The sequence below is a fragment of the Scyliorhinus canicula genome, chromosome 19 (assembly GCF_902713615.1).
Source record: "Scyliorhinus canicula chromosome 19, sScyCan1.1, whole genome shotgun sequence".
NCBI lineage: Eukaryota > Metazoa > Chordata > Chondrichthyes > Carcharhiniformes > Scyliorhinidae > Scyliorhinus > Scyliorhinus canicula.
Window position 1 is genome coordinate 48,001,319 of NC_052164.1, and position 19,094 is coordinate 48,020,412.

The window sequence follows — 19,094 nt, forward strand, 5'->3', positions numbered from 1 at the left end:
AGCCCCTAGTTGCCATATTCCTGCGTCTGTTCGGGGAGGCCGGTACGGGAATTGAACCCCCGCTGCTGGCATTGTTCTGCATTACAAGCCAGCTGTTTAGCCCACTATGCTAAACCAGCTCCTCATGATGCTGCCAATGTAGCAGTAAAGGAAGAAGTACTAGCAATACTGGATACTGTTCATTGGTAGTCCACCTATGGTCCAGATGGATACACCCTTGGTTGATGAGAGAAGTAAGAGTGGAAATTGCAGAGGCTCTGGGCATGATCTTCCATTTCTCCTTAGATGTGGGAATGGTGTCAGGGCTAGATGATTTTACATGTTACACTCCTGTTCAAAAAAGGGGAGTGAGATAAACCCAGAAGTTAAATTAAGAGCACAATACTGCAGGTGCTGGAAATATTTAGCAAACAATTGTGGTGAACGGTTATCTTTCAATTCCGCCTGGAGGGAAATTTACAGTGATGTTTCCTATGGGTCCGTGTCAGCGGCACTGCTTATTTTGATGATACATTAATGACCTGGACCAGGGTATACAGGACATCATTTCAAAGTTTGCAGTACATAAACCTCAAAAATACTGTAAACAATGAGGCCGACACAAACACTGGTGAAATGGGTGGACAAATGGCAGGTGACATTTAATGCAGAGACGTGTGAAGTGATAAATATTTGACCGAGGATTGAGGAGAAGTGAAATAAACTAAATGGTACACTTTGAAAGGGGTGCAGAACAGTCCTTGGAGCAGAAAGGGGTAAGGAGGGATTTGCTTGAGGTATTTAAAATTATGAATAGTTTTGATTGAGTAAATGAGAGAGAACTTTTTCCAATGACAGAATGTCAGTAAACAAAATGACACAGATTTAAGGTGTGTGGCAAAATTACCACTTTCTTTACACAGCAAGTTGTTGTCATCTGGAATGTGCTATCTGAAAGGGTTGCGGAAACAAATTCAATAATAACATTCAAAAAAACTTGGCATAACCACTTGAACATTTACAGAGCTATGAGGACAGAGGAGGGGAGGAGGACTAATTGGATAGTTCCACCAAAGAGTGGAAACAGACATGATGGGCTGAATAACTTTGGTCAGTGCAGTATCATTCTGTGATTCCTTGGAGAGGTGGATCAAATCAGGAGCAAATTACTTTATTTTACTGATCTCATTCTTTTTACAGTGTTTTGCATTTTATTTCAGATTGTGTCATATCTCTTGGATCTACCAGAAAAGGATGAGGAAGAAGTGGAACGAGCGCAGATTAACAGTTTTGATACACTTTGGGGAGAAACAGGTAATTATAGGCACAAATAAATGAGTATCTTGCAACATGTCTATATGCTGGTCCTGGGATTGATCTGGTGATGGTACTCTTATGTAGTAAACCTACATCAATGTTAAAACTTTAACATAATTTATAGATAACATGACTACTAATGCCAAATTTCAACTTTCTGACTATAGCATAATTGTTAGTAAGTGTCAGAGCTAAAGCCTGTGTCAGCACTTCTATTGGATGCAGTAGGTCCTATCTACACTGGAGTGTATTTGTGGTAGAAAACTGAAACTATGTTTCTGTAGTAAATACACAAATTCCAGGCTTCTGCGTCTGGATTCAACATAGGATGAGACATTTATGCTCTGAATGCTACAGGCATGTTAGGATCCTGGATGAGAGCCCAACTATTTGCAATTTGTAAAACCATGAGGAAAGGTGACTGCAGCATAGGAGTGATGACACTGACCAATAGGTATATTTTATGTCAAAACAAACTAATTTGAACACAGAATGAATCACATTATCTGTAAAGTTATTTCTTTGTTGCAAATTGGGCGCGACGAGGCCATTAAACCATGCCCAGTATCTCTCTCTTATAAATTATCTACACCCCAGGGACCTCGAGTAATAAAACCAAAATAATATTCTATTAGCTACCTACCTGTAAACAAGTAAATGCTTCTCAAATCTATCAGCAGAATGCTCCCCATGCAAAATCAACGATTGCCTCACTTTTGTGACCCCTTAATCACAGCATTAGCCCACATACTGGCTGTATACATCTTAAACCCAATTGAATAAGATTACTGCAACAAATATAAAATATGATTTCTTACATTTATCACACAACAATTGGTGTTTCTGTTCAGTTTCTCTTAAGTGTTCTCAACATTGAAATTTACGCTCAGCAGCAGTAAATTCAATTTGATTAAGGATGACTAATTGCCATAAATCTTTCATCTGTTAATCAAATGCACTTAGTCAGTAAAGCTCTAATCTCAAAAGTTCATGCATGAGTAGCCTTCAAATCATGCTACCTGCAGTTTTACTTCATTGTGTCAAATGATGCGAGACGTTTTTATTCTCGATGCAACTGATCAAATTGAGAAAATATATTTTTATCGAAGTCAGTGTATAGTTGGACTCTTCTAAATTATGCTACTTGAGGTCCTGAGGGAACATTACATTTTTTTAGAAAAGATAAAATTAATTTGTGAAAGGCTTACTTTACCAGAAGCAGCCGATGATGGTAGCCAAACTATATACACAGCAGCAATATTAAATTAAATAAACACATGACACAGTGTTGCCAATCGCCACCAGAGTCACCAATAATGTTCTTTAGAGTCGCAAGGTATCCAAGTCCAAAGATGTGCAGGTTAGGTGGATTGGCCATGCTAAATTGTCCTTAGTGTTCAAAATTGCCCTTCGTGTTGGGTGGGGTAACTGGGTTAAGGGGATAGGGTGTGGGCTTGGGTAGGGTGCTCTTTCCGATGCAGACTCGATGGGCTGAATGGCCTCCTTCTGCATTGTAAATTCTATGATTCTATGTATCAAATTATACCACCACAAGGCTTTACCGGATATTGATCAAAGGACCACACAACCAGTTAGTCAGTTCAAGTTCATTTACACACAAGGATTACTTCGACATGCAACACAAAACACGACAAGTTAAATTACACCTAACAACTACAATAACCTATACTTAACTTCAGGGCAACCGGCTCTATGCAGATGGACAAGGCCTTTGTCCGGATCTTGCGTGGCTGGGTGAAAGAAGTGGCTCTGTTTCTGCTGGGCTCATCCGTCTGGTAGTGATCGTTGGTCTTAAACATGTCTGTCTGGTCGTTATGCTGCACTTGGGTTGGCATAAGCCGGATCCAAGAGAGACCGAGCACATGCCTGTGTCTCTTCTTAACACTCTGGGATTTTGAGCTCTTTGGGGCGATCCTTAACTTGGACCCAGTAATTCGACAGGCTTCGATCTCTGCCTTCGATTTTGGCCAATAAACGGGCGGGTGCCTTGATGGCTGGGCGTGTCCTTAGCGGTCATTGACCTTGGCTGTTTGGGCTCCCTGAGTAAAGGGAGTGGCGCCAATCAGTCTGTGGCTGTATCGGTTTCTTGAGTGCAGTCCTATTGTTCTGGGGAAATGGGCCATTAGAATGCAAACGAGTGGGGGTTTCAATCGCATCTAGCTATCTGGGTTGCAAATACACACACGCTCTGAGTCTGTCTGAGTCCTGGGTTGGCCATAATTCCCATGGTCCTTTGCAGGTGGCCATCTGAGATGGCTACAGCAGTAAGCATTCAAAGCATGCCTGTAGCTCAGAGTTTTGTTTGGAATTAAAATCTACATATCTGTCTTTGAGAGGGACTCTTTATTGCCAGTTAAGAATAAAGGGAGTCCTCGCTTAAAGTGGTGGTTGTGTTCTTGTAAATCTCGATTTTAAGCAAAGCTCCTGCCAATGAAGCATGCTGTCCCGTATGAACCAATGTTCAAGCCAGAGTTGCGTTCCTGAGGATAGTTTTTGCCCAGAAAAATCAATGTAAGAATTGAAACAAATGTCCAGAGATTTCCTCAACTCGTGCAGGGTACAATAAAAAAAAGTTTAAAAATCAAGTTTCGTTGAGTACAGCGGGACTGCCTGAAAATGCAGCAAAGAAAATGTTCCTCAAATATACAGTAAGGCAGAATGGCACCAACACGATCACAAACCAGACTCTCCTCTCAGAGTTACCGGTCCATCATCATATCGGCACGCAATGATGTCATCACACAGCTTGCACCGGTTAAAACGGAACGCTGCACTTTAAATGGAATGCATATAAACCCTTTTAAGTGAAACCACTCTTATAAGGAGTTACATAAAACAGGGATTTACAGTTGAATTCTGAGGCCCATCTTCAATTTAATTCACAAATAAGTCATTCCAATGTGACCATGTCTTGTCACAGGCAGGGTATTCTTTTTATAATGTACAGTAATTGCAAAAGTGAAAGGGAAATTTTTTTAAATTCACGGAATGTGAGTATCTCTAGCAAGATCCATCCTAATTTCTCTTGGAAGGAGGTCATCTGGGACACTGCAGTCCATGTGATGTAGATAAATCCACAGTGCTGCTAGGGAGGGAATTGTGGATTTTAACCCAGCACCAGTGAAGGAACAGCAATGAAGCTCCAAGTCAGGATGGTGTTTGACTTGGAGTTGGTGGTGTTCGCGTGCACCTGTGCCCTTGTTCTTCTAGGTGCTGAGTTGATTGGTTTGGAAACTGTCTTTGTGAGTACTGTAGTTTATCATACGTATCGTACCCACTGCTCCATGAAGCACCGAAGATGGAGTGAGTAACGGTTTACGGTATTGGATGGGGTGTTGATCAAGCTGGGCTTCTTTGTCTTGATGGTGTCAGACTTCTTGAGTGTTGCTGGAGCTCCACTCATCCAGGTAAATGGAAAGTATGCCATCACATTATTGACATGTGCCTTCTAGATGGGAGACAGACTTTGGAAGTCAGTCGGCATAAAATAATTGATCTGATTATGTAATCACACTGGATCTTCCAGCTCTTCACGCTGGCAGGATCTTCTGCTCCCGCCGACGTCGCACCCCTGCTGCTGGTTTCCCAGAGGCATAGGGTGGATTCCATGGGAAATCCCACTGACAGCGGTGGGACAAGAAGATCCCACTGCTGGCCAATGGCGGGCTACCCCCCACCACCGAGAAACACACGGCAAGGAGGCCAGAGAATCTTGCCCACTATCTATTTGGCTGATCCAGTTAAGTGTTGTAGATGATCATTTGAACAGTACTTGCCACATCTCAACCCAACTCTGAATGTTGTACAGATCTTGCTATGTGTAGTTTTGTTTTGTGACTTCACTAGGTTGGCATTTCATTTTTCGGTATGCCTGGTGCTACACGCGGCATCCTCTCCTAAATTGAACAAGGGTTGATCACCTGGCTTTCTGTAATGGTAGAATATGGGATAGACCAGGATATGCAGCTGTAGATTGTAGTGAAATGCAATTCTGCTCCTCTGTATGCACAATATAAGTACCACCCAGCATTAAGGGGGGTTTCCTCAGTATGAAGATGGGACTTTGTCTTCACAAGGTCTGTGCCGTGGTCACACCTACCAATACTGTGATGGACAGGTACATCTGCAACAGGTAGTTTTTTGAGGGCAAGTAGGTTTCTTCATTGTGTTGGTTATTTCAACACCTGCTGTAGATCCAGTCTGCCGATATGCCTTTCAGGACTCGACCAATTCAGTCAGTAGTGGTCCTACTGAACCACTCTTGGTGATGGACATTGAAGTCTTCACTCAGACTACATTATATACCTATGCTGCCTTTGGTACTTCTTCCAAGTGATGTTCAACATGGAGGAGAACAGATTCATCAGCTGAGGGATGGCAGTAGGTGATAATCAGCAAGTGGTTTCCTTCCTCATGTTTTATTTGATGCAATAAGACTTCATAGGGCCCAGAGTCAATATTGAGTACTCCCAGGCCCCCACACTCCTGAATGCATACTGATGTGTCTCCACCTCTGGTGTCACAATCTACATAGATGATTTGGAGTTGGGGACCAAGGGCAATGTGTCCAAGTTTGCAGATGACACTAAGATGAGTGGTAAAGCGAAAAGTGCAGAGGATACTGGAAGTCTGCAGAGGGATTTGGATAGGTTAAGTGAATGGGCTAGGGTCTGGCAAATGGAATACAATGTTGACAAATGTGAGGTTATCCATTTTGGTAGGAATAACAGCAAATGGGATTATTATTTAAACAATAAAATATTAAAGCATGCTGCTGTTCAGAGAGACCTGGGTGTGCTTGTGCATGAGTCACAGAAAGTTGGTTTACAGGTGCAACAGGTGATTAAGAAGGCAAATGGAATTTTGTCCTTCATTGCTAGAGGGATGGAGTTTAAGACTAGGGAGGTTATGCTGCAATTGTATAAGGTGTTAGTGAGGCCACACCTGGAGTATTGTGTTCAGTTTTGGTCTCCTTACTTGAGAAAGGACGTACTGGCACTGGAGGGTGTGCAGAGGAGATTCACGAGGTCAATCCCTGAGCTGAAGGGGTTGGATTACGAGGAGAGGTTGAGTAGACTGCGACTGTACTCGTTGGAATTTAGAAGGATGAGGGGGGATCTTATTGAAACATTTAAAATTATGAAGGGAATAGATAGGATAGATGCGGGCAGGTTGTTTCCACTGGCGGGTGCAAGCAGAACTAGGGGGCATAGCCTCAAAATAAGGGGAAGTAGATATAGGATTGAGTTTAGGAGGAACTTCTTCACCCAAAGGGTTGTGAATCTATGGAATTCCTTGCCCAGTGAAGCAGTTGAGGCTCCTTCATTAAATGTTTTTAAGGTAAAGATAGATCGTTTTTTGAAGAAAAAAGGGATTAAGGGTTATGGTGTTCGGGCCGGAAAGTGGAGCTGAGTCCACAAAAGATCAGCCATGATCTCATTGAATGGCGGAGCAGGCTCGAGGGGCCAGATGGTCTACTCCTGCTCCTAGTTCTTATGTTCTTATGTCCCACCTGCAGTGATCCCTGTAAAAAGAAAATTGCAGTGTGTTTCAATGCATGGTTCCTTTCATTTTCTTTTTCACATTACCGGTCATGTGCGGTACCTGAAAGGGGAAATTTGTGAGTGGCCTATGGGACACGTAATGCTTGGGGACGGTGATGGAGAAGTTTGGGACATTAGCTGAAATGTATAATTTTGTGAGTATGACTATTACTGTGTCCAGTTCTGACACGCCTCATTATAGGAAGAATGTGAATGATTTGGAGAGGGTACTGAGGAGATTTACCAGGATGCTGCCTGGACTGGAGGGCATGTCTTATGAAGAAAGGTTGAAGGAGCGAGAGCTTTTCCCACTGGAGCGAAGAAGGCAGAGAGGTGAATTGATAGAGGTGTACAAGGTGATGAGAGGCATGGATCGAGTGGATAGCCAGAGATTTTTCACCAGGATGGAAATGGCTGTCACGAGGGGACATAATTTTAAGGTGATTGGAGGAAGTTATAGGGGAGATGTCAGAGGTAGGTTCTGTGCACAGAGAGTGGTGGGTGTGTGGAATGCACTGCCAGCAGAGGTGGTGGAGTCAGAGTCATTAGGGACATTTAAGCGACTCTTAGGCAGGCACATGGACAGCAGTTAATTGAAGGGGTGTAGGTTAGGTTGATCTTAGATTAGGATAAATGGTCGGCACAACATCGTGGGCTGAAGGGTCTGTACTGTTCTATGTTCTATATTACTTGACTAGCCTGTGGGATAGCCAAATTTTGGCACAAGTTCCCCAATGCTAGTGAAGAGGACTGGGTTGGATCTGCCTTTGTCTTGTCCAACTCCGATGCCTGTGTAAATGCTAAATGGTACACCTGTCTGAATTTTCAGGACAGTTCGGTGTGATGGTTTGGCACAACTGAGTTCTGGCGAGGCTATTTTCCAGGGCAACTAAAAGTCAACACCATTGCTGTGGGTCTGGAGTCACTTGTGGGTCAGACTGTGTATACACTGGAACTTTTAGGCTAGGGAGATAAAGAAAATTTGAATCTAAAAGTGACATTTTATCGATACATTTTTGAGAATAATTGTTCCACTCTCTTCCTCTTTCATTCATAATGCCATGTTAGGAGTAAAATGAGGGGCAGTTATATTGACCAGGCATTCATTCACTTCATCAGTAATCAGTGGATAGCAGTGCTAAATAGCAATAAAATATGTTAATCTGAATGAGTTTATCCAGGAGGAGTGGGAAAAATAAGTCACAACAGGTTTCAAATGACCAGATGCAATAATAAAAATTAATAAAAGCTTTCCGAGATGGAGGAATAAGCAGACTGATGTTACTTGAAAGCTGTAAAATTGCCACTGGACAAAGCTAAGAAATAACTTGCCCAAGTACTTTGACTATTATTCTGCTGTACTGTATGAAGTAGCCCGATATTGGAAGTAATTCTGCAAGTGAGACCCACAAGAAAGCACAACTTGTGCATGTTTACAGGAAGCATGTCCAGAGTTTTGCTTATCTCCAAACTGTCAGAATGATTTATGGAGTTAGAAAAGAGAAGATAGGAATAGGAGGCTGTTTCATATCATATAAACTTCATCAGAACAACAAACCATTTGAATATATTTTAAACTGGATGTTTCAAGTCTAAACATTGGTTCCCGGCCACTAGTCTGCGCTTACACTCAGGCCCCTTTTGTTCTGTGGTTTCAGCACCAGTTCCAGGCTGCTCCTTTCTGTATAATCAGTAGTTTTATATCGCATCTTTCGTGTTGGTTCATTGCAGAATTCTCCTGCATCTTTTTGTACCTGGCTACACTGACTTAGTAAATTAGTAAGTTGGATCTATATTAACAAAAATTTAAATGGAGTAACTTGCTTCCACCTTGTGTCATCACATATGCCCTTCACACTGCTAACTTGTGCGTTCACTTTGTCTCCACACTGCCATGGCCACTCTGCCCCATCCAGTTCCCTCTATCTTGTCATCTGTCTCACTACTGTTCAAAAATCTCGAAGCAATCCTCCTTGATCCTGCTTTTGGTTTTTTATGTAAGCATCAAAACACGTGTTGGCTTTTGAGTGTATGAGTAGTCTCTTATTTTGATGGATTTCAACTAGTCTTGTAACCAGGTAAGGAGGGAATGCGATGGACTTTTAAGAGTGCTGCATTTCTTGTTTGTTTAGTTTTTCTGTTTTACCAGATGATTATATGGATTTGATGCACTGTTCACAAAGTCGCCAGTTTTAAATACAGAAAGAATCGCAACAATTTCTTCTATAAATAAATTTCTGTAGACAGACCAAACATTGGTTTTCAGTGCATCTCCTTCTGATGACTGGCGCAGAAATAACAAACTGTCTTTGAAAAAGAACTTTGTTATGTAACCCATAATTTCCCCCAAAACTAGTTTCAAGTTATACTGTATTCTCATAATAACTTGGTATTTTCGTTTTTACTTTGTTTAATTTCAATTTCTGCAATTTATCAAGTAGTATTTTTTTTGTATCTTTATTCGAGGCATTTTCACATATATACACCAAATATCAGAAGAACAACACATCAACTGAATAAACAACCGCAAGCCCAACACCAAAATCCCGTCACATCCTGTCTTCCCCATTTTAACCTCCTTACCCCCTCCCCTTGCTGACTCCTCAATTCTCTTTAAAGAAATCAATGAACAGTTTCCAGCTCCAGGTGAACCTCTCTACCAACCCTTACAGAGCGAACTCGACCTTCTTCAGCCTCAGGAATTCTGCCAGTTCACTCCCACACTCCTGCTTTCAGTGTCTCGGAGACCTGCCACCCTAACAAAATCCATCTCTGGGCTAGAGGAGGCAAAGGACACATTGGCCTCTCTCACCCCCTAGATTCCCGGATCTTCTGACACTCCAAATATCGCCATCTTTGGACTCTGAATCACCCAACACCTCGGACCTCACGTCCGAAAACCCCTGCCAGAACCTCCTCAATCTTGGACACGTCCAGAAAATGTGGAAATTCCAAACCTACAGGTACCGAAGCCATTCGGACTGGGCAACTCCTACACCTCCTCCAGGTCCTCCAGCCCCGCAAATGTGCCCCCTATAAATAAGTCCTCAAAGCGCTCAATCCCTGTCTGGCTACCATGCCCTAAACCTCGCATCCGGCCCCGCCAGCGCAAGCCTATAGTTGTTGCAGATTGGTGCCCACACCGAGGCACCCTCCAGCTCCAAATGCAACCTCCACTGCCCTCTCACACCCTTAGGCCCAACACCACCACAGGGCTCGCCAGCAAAAACGGTAAAGGCGCCAAAAACAAATCCCTCAAACTCATTCCCCTACACGACGCCGCCTCCGTCCACCCCCAATAATAATTTATCATAGGGCAGCACGGTGGCACAACGGTTAGCATTGCTGCCTACGGCACTGAGGACCCAGGTTCGAATCCCGCCCTGGGTCACTGTCCATGTGGAGTTTGCACATTCTTCCTGTGTCCACGTGAGTTTCACCCCCACAACCCAAAGATATGCAGGGTTGGTGGATTGGCCATGCTAAATTGCCCCTTAATTCGAAAAAATTTTTGGGTACTCTAAATTTATAAAAAAAACATTTATCATATTCGGCAGTGCCAGCACCCTAACCCCCCACCCACTGATCCAAAAAGGCTCACCGCACCCGCCCACATAAATAAACCCAGAGATCAGCCCATTGACTTCCCTAAAGAACGACTTGGGAACAAAGATAAGGAGGTTCTGAAACATGAACAGAAACCTAGGCAGCACCAGTCCAGCTAGCAATAGTGACAATGTGTTCCACCTCTTAAAATCCGCCTTCATAGACTCTACCAATTGAGCAAGTTCAGTTTATGCAGCCGTGCCCACCTTGCGCCACCTCGATACTCAAATACCTGAAGCCCGTCCCCACCATCCTAAACGGCAACCTCCCTAGTCTCCTTTCAAGCCCTGTGGCTTTAATCAGGAACACCTCACTCTTTCCCATATTCAATTTATATCCAGCAAACCGGCCAAATTACTCCAGAATCTCCATAACACCAATGCTGCCCACCAAGTCTGTGATATGTAATAACAGGTCATCTGCACATAGCAAGACCCTATGTTCACCCCCTGCTCAATTCCACTCCAATCCCTCAACGCACTAAGCGCCATTGCAACTCACTATTGCCAAGGCAAAAAGCAACGGCTTCGTCGCACGGTGTAGCCCAAAGTACCCCAAACTCACTTGGTTCGTCCGCATTCATCAACAGCGCCTTTATATAGCAGCCGGACCCAATCCACAAACTCCTGTCCGAACCTGAACAGCCCCAGCACCTCAACAAATACACCCACTCCACCCTATCAAAAGCCTTCTCCACGTCCATTGCCACCACTACCTCCGCACATTCGCCAACAACTGCCTTCCCTTCACAAAACCCATCTGATGCTCGCCTATCACCCCCGGCACACAGTCCTCAATCCACGATGCAAGCACCTTCACAATTAACTTGACATCTACATTCAATAACGATATTGAGCGGTATGACCCACACTGCTCCGGATCCTTATCTTTCTTTAGAATCAGGGAGATGTGACAATGTAGGGGGGAGTTCCCCCCCCCCCCCCTCCTTGCCTCCCTTCATTATACGCCCACACCAGCAGTGACCCCAGTCCGCCCCAAACTTTTTATATAACTCTTATCAGGAACCCGTCCGACTCCAGGGCCTTCCCTGCTTGCATCGCCCTCGTACCATTCATCACCTCCCTCAACCTAATTGGGGCTCTCAGGCCCTGAACCAGCCCCTCCTCAGCTTTGGGAAGGTCCAACCAATCCAGAAACCACCTCATCCCCTCCTCCCCGGTCAGGGACTCCGACTCGTACAGCCTCCTATAAAAGGCTTCAAACACCCCATTTACCCCCTCCGGGTCCATCGCTATCTTACCTTTATCATCCCTCACTCTACCAATCTCCCTCGCCACCTATTCCCTCAACTGATCTGCCAACATCCTACTCGCCTTTTCCCCATACTCGTACACTGGCCCTCCGCAACTGTCCACCACCTTCTCCATAGAAACTATTCCAAACTCCAACTGGGGCCTCTGCCTCTCCTTCAACAACCCTGTCTCCAGTGCCTCGGAATATCTCCTGTCCACCCTCAAAATCTAATCCACAAGCCTTTCCCCCTCCCCCCTCTCTACCTTCTACCTGTGCACGGTAATCAAAATAAACTCCCCTCTAACAACAGTCTTGAGTGCCTCCCAGAACATGGCGGCTGTAACCTCCCCCATGTCATTCAACTCCACATAGTCCCAAATGGCGACCCACCAGCAACCCTACGTCCAGCCTCCACTGTGGCCGTTGGGCCCCCCTGAGCCACCCGACGCGGCGTGTGGCCAAAAACCACAATCGCGGAATACTCCAAGTCGAACACCACTGCCAGCAGCGCCTTGTCCATCACAAAAAAATCAATCCGGGAGTACACATGGGAGAAGTATGAAAACTTGTTTGTCACCCAAACCTCCAGGGGTTCACAAGCCTCTATGCCCTCCATGAACCCCCTCAGCTCTCCCGTCACCGCTGGCGCCCTCAATGACTTGGGACTCGACCGGTCCAAGCTCGGATCTATTATCATATTGAAATCACCCCCCATAATCAACTGATGCGAGTCCAGGTCCAGAATCGTCCCCAACACCCACCTCATGAACTCCACGTCATCCCAATTTGGAGAATAAACGTTTTATCAGAACCACAGGCATCCCCTCCAGCTTCCCGTTGACCATCACATACCTACCCCCTGGATCGGCCACAATGCTCTGCAACTCAAACGCAACCCTCTTATTGACCAACATCGCCACCCCCCTAATCTTAATAGCTAGTCCTGAACGAAACACCTGTCACACCCATCCCTTTCTCAGCTTCATCTGATCCCCCAACTTCAGGTGCGTCTCGTGCAAAATTGCCACTTTCATCTTCAGATTCCTCAGATGCGTGAAAACACGTGACCGTTTAACCGGTATATTCAACCCCCTCACATTCCACGTGACCAGCCTGTTCAAGAGGGCTCCCCTACTGATCAACCATACCCCTTTTTGAGCCAGCCCGTGAAACGCACCCCTCCAGATCCACTCTCGGATGTCCACCGCTATCGATCCCTTCCCAACTGCGTCACACAAACCACGCCCTCGCCAGCAACCTTCCCCCCCCCCCCCCCCCCCGCCCCTACCCGTGAACAAAAAAACAAACAAATTTCCTCCTTCCTGTCCCCACCCCCCATCAAAACCTTTCTCATGGCGATCCACCCACTTCACTCCCATTAGCTAGCCCGCCCAGCTAGTATGGTGGGCCCCAGCCAAGACCTCCAACTTCTCATCCTCCATAGAACATACAGTGCAGAGGGAGGCCATTCGGCCCATCGAGTCTGCACCGACCCACATAAGCCCTCACTTCCACCCTATCCCCGTAACCCAATAACACTTCCTACCCTTTTTAGTCACTAAGGGCAATTTATCATGGCCAAATCACCTAACCTGCACATCTTTGGAATGTGGGAGGAAACCGGAGCACCCGGAGGAAACCCACGCAGACACGGGGAGAACGTGCAGACTCCGCACAGACAGTGACCTAGTGGGGAATCGAACCTGGGACCCTGGCCCTGTGAAGCCACTTGTGCTGCCCATTGTGCTACCGTGCTCCCTCCAGATCTCCCCCCTCCCTGCCCGATCATCCCAAATGCCAGCAAAGCGTGAAAAAAGGCACACTCGCCATACTGCTCCCCGTCAAGATCTGGCCCTGAATGCGCAGATACTTTACAAAGCACACAAATCTCCTCCGAAGTTCAGTGTCCTCATACTCCTCCCAGTCCATTGTCCCTCATAAAGTCCGTCTCCTTCTCTGGCGTGTCGAAATAGAGCTCCTGTTTCTATTATTATTATTATTATGGAATGTCACCCACAGGTGGGCCGGGTATAAAACTCCAAACTTCACTCTCTTCTCAAAGAGGACACCCTTTATCCAGTTGATCCTGGCCCTTCTCTTCACCAACTCCGCACCCAGGTCTTGGTAGACCCACAGCTCACTCCCTCCCCAGGTACACTTTTTGGTCTGCCTCACCCATCATAGGATCTTTTACTTATCCAAAACGTGACGCAGCCACAGCACCATCACCCTCAGTGTCTTCCCCACCTCAGCTCCTCCTGAGCGCCGATCAAAGGCCCCTACCCCATCAACTTCTCCAGCATATGCACCACATGCTGTTGGCTCCAAAGGCCGTTCACGCCAGCTGGCGGAGTGGAAACCACTCCGGCGCGGGCCTAGCCCCCAAAGGTGTGGAGAATTCCGCACCTTTGGGGCAGCCCGACGCTGGAGTGGATCACGCCACTCCGACACGCCGGGACCCCCCGCCCCGCCGAGTAGGGGAGAATCCCGGCCCTGAATCCATGAGTCTGCCCATTTCATCAGTCTGTCTTTGTCCTCCTGATGTTTGTTACTTCACCTTCATTGTTTTCGACATTTCAAAGTCCCATGACATCCTCAATACCCATGTCCAGGCCATTAATGTGTATTAAAAAAAGCAGTGGTCCTAATACCACCCCAACCTCGCCCACCACCTCAAAATCAGTCACTCATCACCACTCTGCTTCTTGTCCCATTCCTTTTACTATCCATGATGCCACTATTGTTTTAATCAGTATTCCCTAGTTTTGCTAACCGGTCTGTTGTGTGGTGCTTGTTAAGTGCCTGTGTTCATCCATTATTTACGTTACTTCATCAAATAAAATATTCAAGTTTGCCAATTAGGTTTTACCTTGAACATATCCATGTTAGCTTCCATCAACTAGCCCATATTTTTACAAGTGTTAATTAATGTTGTTCCTAAACTAACAATTTCTGTACCACTGATGGTAGTCTGATTAGTCTGTAGCTTCTGGGTTTATCCATCTCCATTTTTAAAAACAAGACTTTAACATTTGCAGTCCTGAAGGCCTGTGGCACCACTCCCCAAACCTAAGAGGATTGATAGATTGTGGCTGGAGCCTATGTAATTTCCACTCTTTTTCTCAATAACCTTGTGTGCATCCCATTTGGAACAGGTGACTTTTCTACTTTGGGGACTATGAATGTTTTAGTGCCTCCTCTCTATCTATTTTTATCATATTCACTATTGCCACAACCTCTAGCTTTCCTGCAAAATTGGCAGTACCTCTAGGGCAGATGGAAAATACTGCCATTTTAATGTTCTCCCAGCCAAAGAGATCACTTTCACTCCATTATCAACTATCAGAACAATGTGGGTTTTTTTTGGCAACATGTAGAAAACATGTAACTCAGATGTAAAAATGCATTTGTTACTCAATGGTAGTAATATCACTTTTGTGAAGTGTTTTGTTGTATAATTCTGAAGAAGACTTATTTATGGTGATAGACCCTGGGGTATGTTGTAAACCTCTTTTCTTAATCAAATAGATTTTCTTCATGGAAGGTACAGAAGTGAGCAATGCAGGTGGTTCTGGGTGTCAGGAATTTAAGCTATGAGAGAAAGTTAATTGAGCTTATTTTCTTTAAAAAAGAGGAGACTAAGTGATCGAAATGGTGAACATGAAGAGGATTGGAAGTTAATCCAAGAATTTTGGTTTACTGTGGTAAGGGGATCAAAGTGACAAACTACAAAAGTTTTTTAAAAATTAGGAATGAGACAGATAGTTGGGCAGAATATTTTTCTTTAAAGAGGAATACATTACCATGAAGTCTGTTCAAGTAAATAATAGTAAGTCTTACAACACCACGTTAAAGTCCAACAGGTTTGTTTTGAATCACTAGCTTTCAGAGAGCTGCACCTCCCTTCACCTGAGGAAGGAGCAGTGCTCCAAAAGCTAGTGATTTGAAACAAACCTGTTGGACTTTAACCTGGTGTTGTAAGACTTCTTACTGTGCTCACCCCAGTCCAAGCCCGGCATCTCTACATCAAATAAATAATGGAAGACATTTCGGGAAGCAAGCTGATGTTTCCAGAAGGTGAATGAATTGAGCAATATGACAAGAAGGGAGGGGAGGTGGGGCTGAAATCTTTCAAACTCTGGGATAGATTGGTTGGATTGATGTATTCTGCAGAATCTTTCTGCATTTCTGAAATTATGTGGTTGTCCGTTCTCAGCGCTGACTGCTGCAGCTGGACGAGGCAAGCTGGAAGTGTGCAGATTGCTATTGGAACAAGGAGCAGCAGTGTCACAGTCCAACCGACGTGGGATTGTCCCACTGTTCAGTGCTGTGAGACAAGGACACTGGCAGGTGAGCTGATTACATCAGACTCTTACCCATTTATGAGAATTCTTATCGTTCGATTTTTCTAAAATTGTTTTCAATAACTGCTTCTAAATGGTCCATATTGTATGTATTTTTAGATCGTGGATTTGCTGTTAACTCATGGTGCAGATGTGAATATGGCAGACAAGCAGGGTAGGACCCCTCTAATGATGGCGGCATCTGAAGGACACCTGGATACAGTGGAGTTCTTGCTTGCTCAAGGTTAGCTTCAGGAATTGACATTTTCAAATATCAATCTTTAATAATTCTTCAAATTTTTAAGTACAAAAATGTTGATGTGAAAGTATGGTCCAGGTTTTCTCCAGTGGATGCAACAAGCCATTGGCCACGAGCAGGATCTTTCAGTCCTGCCAAAGTCAATGGGCTTTTGTGTGGCACACTCGTCCTGTTGCTGGGGAACCCGCACGAGGGGTCGACTTTGGCTGGACCAGAATACCCCACTGGTGAGAGGGGTTGGAAAATCTTGCCCTATGTTGATCATCAAGGTTGATTCATACCAAACTGTGTTGAGCTCCAAGTTGGAGAATAGATTTGTGGGGTTCCCAAATGTTTTGTTGCTTCCCAAATCCATGTTTGAATCGCTCCAATCAGGTTGCCACCCTGACACAGTACAAAACTTATCAAAGTCGCAAATGATATCAAATACAATTGTGACAAAGGTAAGCTATCACTCTGTCCTTCTCAAGCTGTCTGCAGCACTTGGACATGGTTAACCATATCATCCTCCTCAACGCCTATCAATATCACCTAGCTGGGTGGGACTGCACTTGCCTGGTCCATTCTTATCTATTTAATCAAGAACAGAGAATCACCTCCAGTAGCTTCTGTTCCACTCACACACCATTACCTCTGGTACTTATTTTTTATCTACATGCTACCATTTGATGACATCCTTCAAAAACAGTGCCGGTTTCCACATGTGCCTGACAACAACAAGATCTGCCTCACAATCACCCCTCTCGGTTTCACCACTGTTTTGAAATTGTCAGACTGCTTGTCCAATACCCAGTGTTAGATGAACAGATATTTCCTCCCAAGTATATATTGGGAAAACTGAAGCCATCATCTTCAGTCCCCACTACAAAATACTGTTCTCAAGTCAGTGATTCCATCCCTCTCCCTGCAGCTGTCAGAGATGGAATCAGCCTGTTTGTAACCTTAGTATATTGTTTGACCCTGCAATCAGCTGTTGACCGTGTAGCATATCATATCTAAAACTGCCTATTCCACCTCCATAATATTGCTGACTTCCCCCTCAGTGTATGTGCTGCTGGAACCTTCATTGGTGTCATTGTGACCTCCAGATAAGACTATTCCCTGCCAGCCCTTATACATTATACCAGGGGTGGGCAAACTACGGCCCGCGGGCCGCATGCGGCCCGCCAAAGGTATTTCTGCGGCCCACCAAGTCATTAAAAAAAAAAAAAAAAAAAATTTTTTTTAAAAAAATTTTTTTTTTTTTTTTTAAATTTTTTTTAAAAGGTTAATGGGTGGGGGGGCTGTTGGGTTACTTACTGGTATAGGTGGATACGTTGACTTGAGTAGGGTGATCATTGCTTGGCACAACGTCGAGGGCCGAAGGGCCTGTTCTGTGCTGTACTGTTCCATGTTCTATATGACGCGCCCACAATCATAACCGGGTGAAGTAATTATTTTACTTAATATACTATGCGGCCCTTTGTGAATTGTGAATTTCTGAATGCGGCCCTTGCACGGAAAAGTTTGCCCACCCCTGCATTATACTCTCCGTTAACTTGAAACCTTCCAAATCTTTCTGCTGGTGCCCTAATTTGCAATAAATCCCTTTCATCCAGTACCTCTCAGCTTAAGCAATGTTTCTCAGACAATAAGACTGGAGGTTTTCCAAACTGGTAGAGGTGGACCAAGCAGGCTGGAAAAATTGGGAAGAATGTCATCAGACAGGTGTTTCCAACACCTTCCCACCTTTCACAGGAATTGGTTGACAGAGAGGTTGCGAACCCTTTGGGGGTTCATGCAGTTCATTGGGGCAGTTAAAATATCAATGAAAAAACATTTCATGCTTGCAATAGCTCTTTCCAGGTGGCACATCATGTGCCATGTTAGAGGCTCAGTAAGTTGGCGAGGAAATCATTGAGGACTAAAATGGACATGAATTCTGTAGGTTAAAGGGGGAAAATGACCAGCAATGATTGAAGGTCAGCAGTCAAGGGAGCAACTCTTGAAGTAAATATATTCAGCAAAAGGAACTTGGTGCTATTTCATCGAGGGTATTCGTGCTGGAATCTTCCCAACCGCTTGAAGGTGGCTTTGGAGAGGGGGTACTTATAAATTGGTTCCATAACATGTTCCCGCCTGTTTACACTTTTACTGGCAGCAGCTACCCATCTGGCATTAGCAAATAGTCAATTAAGGTGATTAAAAGGACAGGTAGTTCGAAATTTTCCGTCCCAATTAAATTTTACAAACTGCACAGGCCCAAAGCTACATGAGCACCTCGACAACGTGGCTGAGGACGCTACACAATGGGAAGCTATTGCCCATTGAAATTGACATGCCGTCATCTGTCTAAAGGAAACAAGCAGCAAGAACGATGTCTCGCATAACCAGAGACCTGGTATTGAGGAATCATCTTTCTAAGATGGGTGATATAACAAGTGTTGTGGGTGTCAATTCAGGTGCCTTGCACCAACATAGCTACCAGGCCCACTTGCCTGTACAGACTGCTGAATTAAATGGCGTACCAAGACATGGGGGTCCACCTATTCAGTGCCCAGAGGAGGAGCAACAGGGCAAGCAGTACATTTACTCACAGAGAGGAGAGCAGTACAGAGGCATTGACTGAGGGACAGAAGGCAGAAGGTTTTACCCTCACTAGAAAGACCCAGCTTTCATAATCTTTCAGAGCAGTGGTGCAGCAGAAGGTGACCCTTCTCATGGCAGATGCTCAGAGATATATGCAGCCTTTTGGATGATGACCTCGGGCCTCAATGAGCAGGTAGACCTCCA

At 44.8% G+C, this 19,094-nt stretch overlaps 1 protein-coding gene across 17 annotated transcripts in view; it reads left to right on the plus strand.

The window, feature by feature from the left end:
* The window catches only part of tanc2a (tetratricopeptide repeat, ankyrin repeat and coiled-coil containing 2a), a 1,067,833-nt gene that overhangs the window by 984,142 nt on the left and 64,597 nt on the right, over positions 1–19,094 (plus strand). For all 17 annotated transcript variants that reach the window (XM_038778854.1, XM_038778853.1, XM_038778860.1 and 14 more), the window contains 3 exons: positions 1,200–1,293; positions 15,937–16,070; positions 16,184–16,307. In XM_038778854.1, the coding sequence (XP_038634782.1) occupies positions 1,200–1,293; positions 15,937–16,070; positions 16,184–16,307 (352 nt within the window). The remainder of the gene's footprint in view (positions 1–1,199; positions 1,294–15,936; positions 16,071–16,183; positions 16,308–19,094) is intronic.